General features: G+C 26.7%; 1 protein-coding gene across 1 annotated transcript; it reads left to right on the forward strand.

Annotated features, from left to right (window-relative positions):
* The first annotated feature begins 7,196 nt into the window (after positions 1-7,196).
* LOC108473253 (GATA transcription factor 29) lies at positions 7,197-8,236 on the forward strand. The gene is made up of 2 exons (XM_017774769.2): positions 7,197-7,623; positions 7,942-8,236. Exons 1-2 carry the CDS (start codon positions 7,204-7,206, stop codon positions 8,041-8,043), a joined length of 522 nt encoding a protein of 173 aa, XP_017630258.2. The 5' UTR covers positions 7,197-7,203; the 3' UTR covers positions 8,044-8,236.
* Positions 8,237-13,678: the final 5,442 nt, after the last annotated feature.

Below are 13,678 nucleotides of genomic sequence, written 5' to 3' on the forward strand. Positions count from 1 at the left end.
AGATTTAGGTATTTTTCGCTTTTTGTGTTTTGAAGTGAATTGTTAAGATAGTTAATTTGTATTTTTGTATTATTAAATTTAATTATTTAAATACATTTATCAATTATCATTAATTTTACAATTAATTTAAATTAATTACTTTTTATATTTTATATCATTATATTGAATTATTTAAATATATTTTTTTTACTTTTTAATATCATATTTAAAAATAATATTTTAATTTTTCATTGTAATTTTTATAATAATACTAAATATTTAAATTAACAAATTATACTTTTTCACCACGCTTTTTAAAATAATTTTCAACTGTAACAACAAAACTAAAATTTTCTTATATATATATATATTATATTACAAGATACACACTTCTAAGAAATTTTTATTTAAAGACTTTAATTTTCGACCAATTCCACGCTTTATGATTGATACCTGTATACTATTACTATGAAATTATGTGGACCTGATATATTATTATGAAATAGATTTATCATATAATTATTGAGTACAATAATAAATATTTACGTTACTATCGTTTTAAATTTTATTAATGAAAATACACTATATTTGTAAAATTCCGATTTTCAAGCAGTAATAGCTCAATTTGGTACAACGAGGATGGTCTTACAAACCAATCAGTGAAAAAACCGTCTTTGACACTAAGCATTGAGGACATGTAATCTTATTTCTTCATAATTTCATTTTACTTTATTTTCTTCATTGTCAATCCAAGTTCTAGTAATGGAGAATGTACGGTAAAATGAGATTACGTGAGAAAAAGAATATACGAAAGAGATAATCCCATTAGAGAATTAGTAACCATTCTTATATTAAATTCTAGGTGCAGATCTAGGGGTTGTTAAGAGTGTTGGGCTCAAAAAAAAAATTTATAAAATTTTAAATTTGAATGATAAAATTATACTTTGACCTGTTTAAAAGTAATAAAATTTAATTTAATCATTTAAAATTATAAAATACATGTTATTAAAATGACGAATTCATGTTTTTACTATTATAAATATATATAATTTAATTTTGACCCAAAAATTTTTAATTTCGTCTTAACTTAGTCCTCAATATTGTTATCTTATTAGTTTGGTCAGCAAGGTGATCTCATTATATCAAATGAGCTATTTATGTTAGACAGCAAGAATTTTGCTGATATGGTAACAAACCTTAATAATAAGGAAACTTTAATCTGGTGCATACGTGTTTCTATACTAAATAAGGATAATTTCTTAAATGTTGACAGGATTTAGGTGAAAAAAGAGAGCAAGAAATAGCAGTATAATTGCGTTTTTTCCTTTTTTTTCCTCTAATGCAGTGTAAATGGTATAATTGTGATTTGAAAGCAATAAATTGAAGGTTTATGGGGTAGAAGAGTAAATCAGATGGGTGCATTGGCTCCCTTTAGAATTTTTAGTCAAAAAGATTTTTAAACTGAAACGCTAGTTGACTAGAGGTATTTTAGATGATGCTAATATGATTTTCAACCGCACTGCAAAACCATTTTTTATTGATATAAATAGTTTAATGCTTATTTTAATATTATACTATTTTAATTAAGATTTAATGTAACATAATTTTAATATATATTATTTAACATGAATAATTATGGGTAATTATTTTATCCACTCTTAATAAATTAAAAAAAACTCTATAAGCCAATTTAAGATGATGTCAAATATTTTTTAAAAATTATTTAATAATTATTTTATAGTATCTTAAAACAAAAAATCAATCTAAACTCGTTGATAGAGTTTTTATATTTCATTGACAGTATATAGGATAATAATCTAATAATTATTCTTAAAAATAGGAGTAATTATTCTTTTACCCTCCTAATATTGTACTTATTATCTATTTCATTTTAATACAAAATTTCTTTTATTTTAAAAGTAAATTCATTAATTCATTCAATTGAACCATACAATTTACGGGAAAAACAACAAACACTAGTGAAGGATAAGCTCCATCAACACAATAAAAGTCTTAGTTTCAGTATCAATAGAACATCATAATACGTTAACAATTAGCTTTGTCATAACTCAAACACAACATATCTGGAGTGATTGCAAGCACTTAATAGGATAAGGAAATCAGCCTCGGATGGTCCAAAGCGGCGAGTAAAAATCGACAAAAGAGTCGAGCATTTACCAAATTAGATAGGACGACAACAAAAGTATCCCTAAATTTACATATAAAACTAAGGTTACATGCATAAGCAAAACTAAAAAATATGCTACAAGAGTAGATAAAAACTTCTAAAACTGAAAACTTATTAAATAATGGAAAAACAAACGAAAAACATATAAAACTTAAGACAACATGGATCTAAATCGACTCGTGAAATCATTTATTATTCTGAAATACTCTAAAAACAGAAACAAGTTAAAAATCTGACAAAGAGCCATCCACTTTCCAAGAAAAACTACTGGTGGCCGGTAGAGTTTTAGTGAACGACAAAGCACTCTCATCTGTCCATCACAACTTGTGAAAACAACATAGATACTCATAAAATACATTATTAACTAGTATAATATAAATATTCTTATATTTTAATTTTCAATAAAAAATTATAAACTTTATTTATATTTCAGCACAAATGTAATTTTAGTTTATATTTCATTATCTAATTTAAATATAATTTATACAATATTTTAATATTTTATCTCACTATTACCATTACATTTGAATTCAAATACATATCACTATTATCATTACATTTAAATCTAAATACATATCTCACTGTATAATAATTAAGCTACCCATCCAAATTAAGCATTAATGAATTACACGAATCAATCTAAGCTTAATAAAAAGAAAAAAAGAGAGAAGAAATTACGGCAACCAATATACTAAGATCAAGAGTTGAGGTCCCACGGGTTTATTTCGTCGAAGTCAACACATTAATTTGAAGTCACGTAAATAAAACCATTAAGATTTTAGTTTTTTGAATAAACACATACAAATTTCTTTAAAATATTTTGGTAAGTTGATCTTAAATCTGAGATTAATCTTAATTTTATCAGTTTAACAAATAAATTACTTTAAAATATTTAAATTTAACAAATTTGGTCAAAAAATTATTATCGATTTAACAAACATTCGAATATATAAATGATCTATAGTTATTAGACCATAACAAAACGGTGGGTTACATTTAATCACTTGCCATGTATAAGATTTATATTGTTGTCAAAATAAAGGCTGATATCCAAAAATAGGTAAAACTGATCTCGCTTTACCAAAAACAAGCAATCCCTTCATCATTACTAAAATTTAAATTTTAATTCGGTTCATATTGTTGTAATAATTTGAAGCGCGCCCAATTTTCATTTCAAAATTTAAGAGAATTATAAATAATTTAAGCTTTGTATTTAAAAAATAAAACATTATAAATAGTTTAAACATTATATAAAAATTATACACCAACTACAAAATAATAAGATATCGTTTGTTAAAAATATTATAATTTTTAATGGTTTCAAAATTATTTATTTATTTATTAATGAATTTTTTTTACAGAATTAACGAAGTCTTTATATGATTTATTAAAGGTGAGTTTGATAAAACAATGAAAATTTTCAACATTTAATATTTTATATGTGTTTAATAATTATTTTAATTTTTATTTAATATAAAATTTTCAACAAAAAATATTGAATAATATAAATAGATAGATAGCTATTATCACCTAATGTAGGAAATATTAAGTTGTTTTATTTTATTAAAAATTAAAATAAATTATTTTTAGTATGGGATATTTAAATTACCATAATTATTTTTGTCTAAAACTATCCAAAATAATATAAAATATTACATTAATAAAATTAAAATTAAAAATTATCCAGAAAAATACTTTTATCAAACAACATAATTATATTCCGTACTTATATTTACTAATTTACCAAATAATTTTCTAATATGAATTCAACACTTATCAAATTCAGTATTAAAAATTTGGTTCTTAAATTTTCAACATTTAAATTTTCGGTTTTTCAAACACACTCTAAGAATATATGAATTCACGTATTGTTTTATGAAGTTGAACACTTTTAATAATTCATATTATATAATTTATATTTTTATTATTGATAAATACACCATATACACGTATGAATTACCAAATATATCAATGAACAGAAAAAAAATTACCATATATATTGAACAGATATAATTTTGAAAATATATACATTTTTCTCGAAAAATTATAAGTAAAATCATAATCAAAATAATTACAACCAAAATTAATATAAAAATTATAATTAAATTGATAATTGGAATATATTTATACATGCAAAACGAATTATTTTGAAATAACAATGGTAGTTGTTTAAATTAAATTAAAATTGACAGTTTTTGTTGCAACAAATGATTATCAGATTTATTGATGGGATGAGATATTTAAAATAAATAAAATAATTAAAATCTATATATATAAAAAGAAGAAGAAGAAGAAGCATTTCCTATGTACCTTTCATATATATATATATAGGGACCATTTTCATGGTATATATAAATAAATCTCTCGGTCTAGTTTCAATCACACCACCATCTCTAGGCTTTTTAGACATCCATAGCAGAAAATAGTTTTAGTTGTAAGTCTCTCTCTTTTTTCTTACATTTTATGTCTTTTGTTTGGCTCCTTATTCATCATCTTCTCTCTCTAACGACGATCTAATATCAAATCCAGAGGAATATTGGAGATAACAAAGTAAAGAGGAGCCAAACATAATTTTGTTCATATATATTTTTCTTTTGTGTTTTCTTGGTTAATTCATTGCACATGCTTCCCACGGTTTTCATGTCAAACTTTTTTTCTTTTTGGTAAATACTATTATTTGTTTTTCTTATTTTGATTTATTAAAATCTAAAATTTTATATATAAAATAGTGTTTAAACGGTGATTTTATCTCTGGTAATATTTTTACTGATGATATCATTTTCACTGTCTTTTTCTCTTTTTTTTTCTTATATTTTGAAAAAAAAAATGAAAAATCCTATGGATTTTTTTTTCGGTGGTGGGAGTCATTGATATGGACGAGGATGATTATAAGATCGATTTTAAATCACAAAAAATTGTGGAATACTCATGTTCAGTTCAGATTAATACTTTTTTTTCAGTCTTAATATTATTTTATTATATTAATTTTGTTCTTTTGTTATCAAAAAAGTATATCATCACATAAAAAGTGTGCACATTTGCTCATGTTTGTCAGTCTTCCAGATCATCCTTATTGTTTTATATCTCTTCATTGTATCCGTTTCGAATTTTCCATTTCATTTCATTGCATCGAATTTTCCATTTCATTGCATACTTTATTTTATTTTATTTAAAACAATTTTTTGTTTTTATTTATAATTAATTTTTTATATTTTTAAGCTTTAATTTAGTGTCCATCTCTTTATCAAAGGGAAAAAACCAGTGAATCCATGGATAATTCACCTTGGTTCAATCAAGCAGCAACTGAAATGAATGGCCAAAACAATGACAACAATAATGCAGGCAATAGTAGGGTTGATCTTACTCTCAAGTTGGGACTGCCTTTGTTTGATTCTCTTCAAAATCCTGCACTCTACCATAACATTCAGGTTATTTATCTTTTATCCTCTCATATTCAGCTGAAATTTGCTATGGTTCTTTCTTTTTCTCCCCATGCATGATGATATAAGGTTACAAGTTTTTTTTTCGAATAAAATTTGGTTTATTTTGAGTATATATAAGTGGCATTTAAAATAAACAATATGAAAAAAATTATTTGATCTAAAATTTGATTATAGTATTTTCTGTAAAATAGATATATACAATTTTATTAAATTGAGTGGTTTTTTTTATGATGATAGTGATTCATTGGGTTAATTTTTAATTGATTTTTTTTTGTGTTTGAAAATTTTATAAAATTAAAATGATAAAAATAAAACAAAGTTTATAAAATTTAAATTGATTTTTATGAAATGCTTGTTAAAAAAGTTATGAAATATATAACGAGAATTCCCAAATGCATAAAATCAAAAGTTTTTATTTTTAGATTAGATAAGTTTATTTCTTACCTTTTCATTTCATTTTAATAAAACTTATTAGAAAATGAAACTCGTATAAAATTTTATTGTTTTCATTTTATATTATTTTTATTTTATAGTGACTTTTCTCTAGTTTTAGTTACAAATCCTTCAAAAATATATGGAGATATAAAAAATTTTATATTATTTTTATGTCAATTTCAGTAAAAGAAACAATAATCTGAATTTAAATTCTAATATTTAGGGTGCCAACGCGCGCTTTCATTTTAAGTAAATTTTTTAAATATATAAGGAAACAACGATATACACGTTGGATACAGCTTAATTTTGTTTTCTAATTAATAATAATGACAGCGAGGATATTAACCATAATAGTAAAAAAATGCGTTGTCAAATTTAATTTTTAGCTTAAAAATATTATTTTAATCAGTGAAATAAAAATTATAACACAATAAAAATTAAGGTAATCAATTATGTTCGATACCACTTGTATTGGTCAAAACGCTCTATTTTGATAATAAATCGGAACAACAAATTCTAGGTTCCATTTCAATGTAAACTTTAATTAATAATTGTTGTATTGGTTGATTTTGCCTGTATTGATTAGAATATGTATAGTATTGAGATGATCTTATTGTTCTCTGAAATAATTCTCTTTTGCTTATTTATCTTAGATTTATTTAATGATAAATTTTATTTGTGAAATTTATTAAAAATATTTTATATAATTGAGGAATATTTTATATTTGAAAATTTTTTATCTCATTATTTAATATTTATAAATATTTTTATATTTCCAAAAATAGTAATAAATCTAAAATCATACAATACGTACTACCTTGTAGAAATTCATCTTTTTAAGTTGTGGTTAGAAACAATATGATGTGATGATTTTATGATATCAAATTTATCATTATATATATATATATATTAATAGTACTGTTGATTAATATTTGAAGAAAAGTTTGCCTGAAAAATAGAAAGCATATGTATTGCAATTTTGCAAATAAATACACTTGGGCTTTGGCTAATTACAATATGAAATGTTATTGCAAATTATTTATTTACTTTATGTAATTTATCTTAAATTAATTTCCATTTAGCTTAGTACTTGTCATTCCATAATTATTCTTTTAAATTATTTGCATGATTCAGCAAGGACCTGTTAACGAAGGAGCAATGGCAGAAGCTCCACAACAACACTTCAATGGCAGCCAATATGCAGCATGGCTATCACCAGATCAAATAGGTAACAGTAGCAGTGCCCATAACATGAATTATCCGAATGTATTCAACAATTTCTCAGGCCCTTCTGTTGAGTTTCCTCCTTATGACACCATCAACTCCTACAACTATGTCCCTCCTCCGCCTCCACCTCCTCTTCACGAGCTGCCTCCGAACAGCTACACCCTGCTCGACGTCCCTCCTAGGAGAGCTGCCCAACTGCAACAAAGGGAGTTCGAAAGCTCCTCCGGCTGGGGTTTGGGACGAGGCCAACGTGGTTATGGCCTCTACAATGATCCCAACAAGAGGTGCACTAACTACAACTGCAACACCAATGATACTCCTATGTGGCGCAAAGGACCACTAGGCCCCAAGGTACAATGCTATCATCTTTCCATTACATAATCAATCACTGGAACTTTATAGCGAAACCCTACAGTTATTAAAATGGATTACATTATGATGGTAATTTATGAACCATCAGATTTAGTAATAATAAAAGGTGATGGCATCTAAAAGATATTTTCAGTTACTATAAATGGAGGAAATTTTATTTGATTGAAGTTTAGTTTTATCGATCAGTCCATCTAATTTAAACATCGTGAATGCATGATGGAAACTTTGAATAAGTTGCCAACTTTTTTTTCTCTTATATTCATTAATTTATATATATATATTTTTTTTAAATTGCAGACATTATGTAATGCCTGTGGTATCAAGTACCGAAAGGAAGAGGAGAAAAGAAAGACTAAAGAAGGGAGAGACGGGGAGCAACAGTTCGACCTCAATGAATAATTAATATTTCCTTCCGTTTTGCAATTTCGTTTTAGAACTTCTTCTTTTTCCTGCTGAAAACATTTCCTTCACAGTATGCGAACAATTTTACTTTGTTATTTTGGTTGACTATGAATTTATCTTTGAATAAATATTAGGGATAATGGAACTTTAGTCCCTAAATTTATCAATTTTTTTTATCTTGGTCCTTAAATTGTTTTTGTCCTCATTAGTCTTTGAATTTGACAATCTTTTCTTGAAATTTTGAAATATGTGATAATGAGATACTCTAATATTGTGTCACGTTATTACTTAAAAATTATAATTATTTTTATAGAAAAATAAATGATAATGTGATACAATCTTAAAATACCGTATCATTTTATTGACCAAAAGTAAAAAAATTTGCCAAATTCAAAGATTAATATGAATAAAAAAATGTAAAAACCAAATTCAAAATAGTTGCGAAATTCAGCATTATTCCTAAATGCTTTAAATAGAAGGGAATACCTCTCTTATCTTTAATTAAGACTTTTTCCCCTTGTGGAGAACATATTGGAGTTCCCACCTTATATTTATTTTATCAATAATTATGATTTTTAGGAGAAACATGAACACGCGTGAAAAGCCTATATATATAAGTTGAATAAACTAGTTATAGTCGAAGCAATTTGTAAAGTTGATGGAACTTGCCTTTACTAAGAATTTAAAGAGGTGGCAACTTCAGAGAGAGAGAACCTCGTCAAATGCCTGAAAAAGCAAACCATACGTATGCCCTACAATTTAATGTAAGATGCATAGTTCACATTTTTTTTTGGTTGTTGTTGAGAACAAATCCCCAACATATCAAGCATTATCCTAGTGGGGATTTTATCTCATGACGTCATTAAGGAGTTCTATGTAACAGTTCGTTTTCAGTAAAATCAGAACTGTAATTTTGGGACCACAAATTCGAGTCCGTAAGAAAAATTATTTTAATATTATTTTATGGTCTGAATTATGATAGAAATATCGTATGAAAATTTCGTTAGGAAAATTTTACCGATTACATGTTTAGTTGATAAAAGGACGAAATTGCATGAAATGCAAAAGTTGAGTTCTAGTAACTATAAGTATCAAATAGCTATGGAATTCAAAATTGGAGATCCTTATATAGAAAAAAGACCATTAAGAGGGGTTAGTACATAAGTATGATGATTCATCTATAGAAAATCAAATAAAGAAAAGGACAAAATTGAAAAGATGATAAATAAAGGTGATAAATAATAAAAAAAAATATCATCATTTATATCATCTTTCCCAAAATTAAATACATGGAAATCCTAGCTAAGAGAAGAGAACTCAAGCAAGCTTACTTGGCTTAATTGGGTAAGTAATCTTGTCCTGTTTTTAGTAATTTTTATATTTTCGAGATCGTAATAGCTTAATTTAGCTATCTCAAGGATTAATTTCCAAAGTTATCAAAGTACTAGGGTTTTTCCATGGATGAGTATGTATTAATTATGAAATTTATGGTAGAAAATGAAAGGTTGTTGATAGATAAACTGTAACACCCCCTAATCTCAAATCGTCGTCGGAATAGACATATTGGTTAATTTACAAACAATTCATGAATAAACAACAAATATATTAAAATTAAATCATTAAGTCTATTTTATGAACCCTTAAGGCCTAAATCACGTATCATAAATGAATAGAGACTTATTCAAGTACTCCGGAAATTTTTCGTAATATAATAATTTTTTTTTTAAATTCAATATAACCCCTTTAGAAACATCTAACCTTCCCTGCAATTTCAAATTTGCAACCAATTCAACGCAACAACAACTCAACAAATACAATCTTCATCCAAATCACATTCGGTTCATAACAATATCACTAATCCTTATTTTATCTAACATTATATCCATTCATACTTTCAAGTAGTATTTAAACATCTTAGTTAATTTCCATTCATATCATATATCAACTTATATTAACTTAACTAATATATTCATGAGTTAATAGAAAACATAGTCATATAAGCTCCTATACATGCCATATAAACCATTTAAAATATTTATAACAAAATCTACCGAAAAATCGAGATAGTGTGACTTGAGCGTGATGATCCGATCCTTTGACCCTCCCGTTAATCTACAAAGAGCAATAAACATTACAAGTAAGCTGACTATAGCTTAGTAAGTTCGTCGGCTTTAACCATAAATCTTACCAAATATTAGTTTTCCAAAATTCAAATCATATGGACATTTCAAGTAAGTTACTTTCATCTTGTAAGTCATAATCTCATTTTAAAAATAAAATTACTTAATTGAGCTCAATAATAATAATGATAACATTACTTACATTTCTTTTTTCACACGTTACATTTACGTCTTACAAACTTGTCCATTTAAAGAACGACTTACGGATTTGAGTACATCGTGATCTAAAGCCCGAAGTCTAACTGAAGCATATAAGTGCTAAACGGAATACCGAAAGCTAACTGAAGCACATAAGTGCTAAACGGAAGCCCGAAGGCTAACTGAAGTTCATCAGAGTTGAACTGTAACCCCAAAAGGGTTAACTGAAACTCATATGAGTTAACGGAAGCTCGTACGAGCTAAACAGAAAGCAAACACGAGAATTCGCAACAAATGCTGAATCTCGATTTACTTGAGTAATTTACCGTCAATTCATCTTTTTCACTGAACGATCGTACTCATTTCCTGCGTTCCGTTCCTCCGAAATACTCAGTTCAATTTCGTAAATTTTGTACATAATTTACTTATATAAAATAATATTTAAATTTAATAATTTAACCGTACAAACTTACCCAGAACAATTTGCAGTAGTTGTAGAGATTTCTGGAACTATTTCAGAATTTTCTCTTTTCCTCGTTTATCCTCGATTTCTTGATCTGTAATATAAAATTTTTCACTTATTAGTATTGACTTCACATTCATTCTATTTCACATCCTTAATGTTTATAACCCGCTTATAAGTAACATTATCTGCAATCTCACTCTTTACCTATGTATATTCAATGTTGTCCATCCTTGTCATAATCACTAAATTATTTTATCTTGAGTTATAGAACTCCAAATTAGGATCCGCTAATTTTCCTTGAAACTAGACTCATATATCTTTTTATCATAAAATTTTCAGAATTTTTGGTTTAGCCAATAAGTACAGTTCATTCTTTAAAGTCACCCCTGTTTTGTTGTCTAACAGTTCCGACCCTTCTTAACTAAAAATTAATTATCTCCTCATACAGAATTCGGATGATGTTCCCATTTGTTTCTATTGAAAATAGACTCATTCATAATTTTAAACATGTAATTTAAGCTCCTAATTATTTTTCTCCAATTTTTGATTATTTTTCAAAGTCAGAACAGGGGAACCCAGAATCATTCTGACCTTTTCTCACTTAATTTATTATATCTCGTAATTTACAACTTCATTGCTTTCAACATTTCTTCTATAAAAAACTAGACTCAATAAACTTTAATTTCATATTTTATTCATCCTCTGATTCGATTTCTAAAATTTTTGGTGATTTTTCAAAGTTAGACTATTGCTGCTGTCCAAAACTGTTTTAGTGAAAAATGTTGATTTCCATTTTTGCCCCAAATTTCACAGTTCATACAATTCGGTCCTTGCTCAACTATCGGTCCTTGCTCAACTATCCCCTTAATTAAACTATTTTTTTCTCAATTAATACTTTAGCTATACATTATAAGTTATTTCAAAACTATTTAAATTTATAATTTCCACATAAAACCCTAACTTCAAACTCTTTCACCATTAGGTCCCAAACATTCACTTTCTATTCAATTCTTTCAATAAAATCATCATATAAACAATTTAAAGCTCTAATTTCATGCTAAATCATCATATAATTCCAGTACATATTTATAGAAACTTCCAATTTCTTTCATAGAATCAAAAACTAATGAATTCAACAAGTGGACCTAGTTGTAAAAGTCATAAAAACACAAAAATTTCAAGAAATAATCAAGAATTGAACTTACTTGCAGTAAAAATATGAAAAACCAGCTTAAGAAAACCCTTCTATGGTGTTTTTTCTGATGAGAATGCAGAAAAATAAAGAGAAATCTAGGTAATTCCACTTTAGTCCTAGCTTTATTAAGTAAATTTTGCAATATTCCAATTTTACCCTTAATTCATCAATTTTCCTGCTGTTTTCATGCCCCTTGCCGTCCAGCCCAAATAGACCTTGGGTATATTTTCCTTTTAAACCCTCTTTCTTTTATCATTTAAGCTATTTAATCATTTCTTATAATTTTACATTTGTTACAATTTAGTCCTTTTATTCAATTAACTATCGAAACTTTAAAATTTCTTGACGAAACTTTAATAATAACTTATTAACACTTCATAAATATTTATAAAAATATTTATGATTCAGTTTAAAATTTTCAAAGTCTCGATACCTCGTTTCTGATTCTTATTTTTTAATATTTATTTCTAGTACACTATTCGCTATTTCAAAAATTTTCCTAACTTCACATTTAACTTATATTCACTAAATTAATAATATTTTCTACTCATTTTTTGGATTTAGTGATCTCGAATCACTGTTCCGACACCACTGAAAATTTAGGCTATTACATAAATAACTTTTGTAAAGTGAATTTTGATGAAATTATGATTTAGGGACTAAATTGTAAAGATATAAAATTCATGAAAAAATTCTAAATTTTATAAAATACATGGGCTGTTAATGTTACATGTAAAAATCGGTTAGGCTTGGAATGAGGGTTAAAGTGCATGAATTTTATTTTCCGAGTATAGGGACGAAATCGTAATTAAATAAAAGTATAAGGTTAAAATAGTAATTTTTTATAATATTTGAATTGGATTGAATTGAGTTAAATTTACTCGTGTAGATCTGGATAGACAAAATACGGAATTAGATCGAGGAAAAGAGAAAATGTTGGACTAGTAGACAACAAATCAACGAATACTTGTCAAGCTAAGTTCATATAATTAAATTGTGTACATTTATATGTTTGAATTGAATGTTGTGTATATATATGAATTGTGTAATTGCCATGTACATGAAATTGGTTACATATCTGACAAAGCCCGATAAATGTTAAGTCTCGTTTGAATAAATGAAATACGATGGATACAAGATCTCGAATTGGTTGTGGTCTTACATATGTTGCGGACACACCATAGCTCAAAAGAGCATCCCATTACTAGCCTTCTCAAGCTTTCCGTTATATGGTTCTTGCGAGCTTCCCGTTAATAGCTCTTTGGAGGATCTCGATCGGTTGTGATCCTACATGTGTTGTGGACACATCGCAGCTCTTATGAGCATCTCGATATATGGCTTTTTGTGAGCTTCCCAACTAATGGCTCTTCGAAGCTTCCCAATATGGCTCGCTTAAACTTCCCAATATATGGCTATCCGGAGCTTCCTGACTATGGCTCTTATGAGCTTCTCGTTATACAGCCCGGATAAGCTTCCCGTTAGATGACTCACATGAACTTCCTGTTATATGGCTAGAGAGAGGGCTTCCCGATTATGTGCTCTAAGAAGCATTCCCGAATATGAATTGATAGATTACAGTTTGTACAGTACCTGTGTATTCATCAATATTTCTACTCAATTCAACAAGCAAAGTTCCGATATGGGATAATCTGA

The sequence above is a fragment of the Gossypium arboreum genome, chromosome 5, assembly GCF_025698485.1.
Source record: "Gossypium arboreum isolate Shixiya-1 chromosome 5, ASM2569848v2, whole genome shotgun sequence".
NCBI classification, from domain to species: domain Eukaryota; kingdom Viridiplantae; phylum Streptophyta; class Magnoliopsida; order Malvales; family Malvaceae; genus Gossypium; species Gossypium arboreum.

Bases quoted from the DNA above. Each gene is read 5' to 3' on its own strand.
- LOC108473253 (XM_017774769.2), top strand. From the start codon at position 7,204: ATGGCAGAAGCTCCACAACAACACTTCAATGGCAGCCAATATGCAGCA. The intron at 7,624-7,941 runs GTACAATGCTAT...TTTAAATTGCAG, and splicing joins AAGGACCACTAGGCCCCAAG to ACATTATGTAATGCCTGTGG.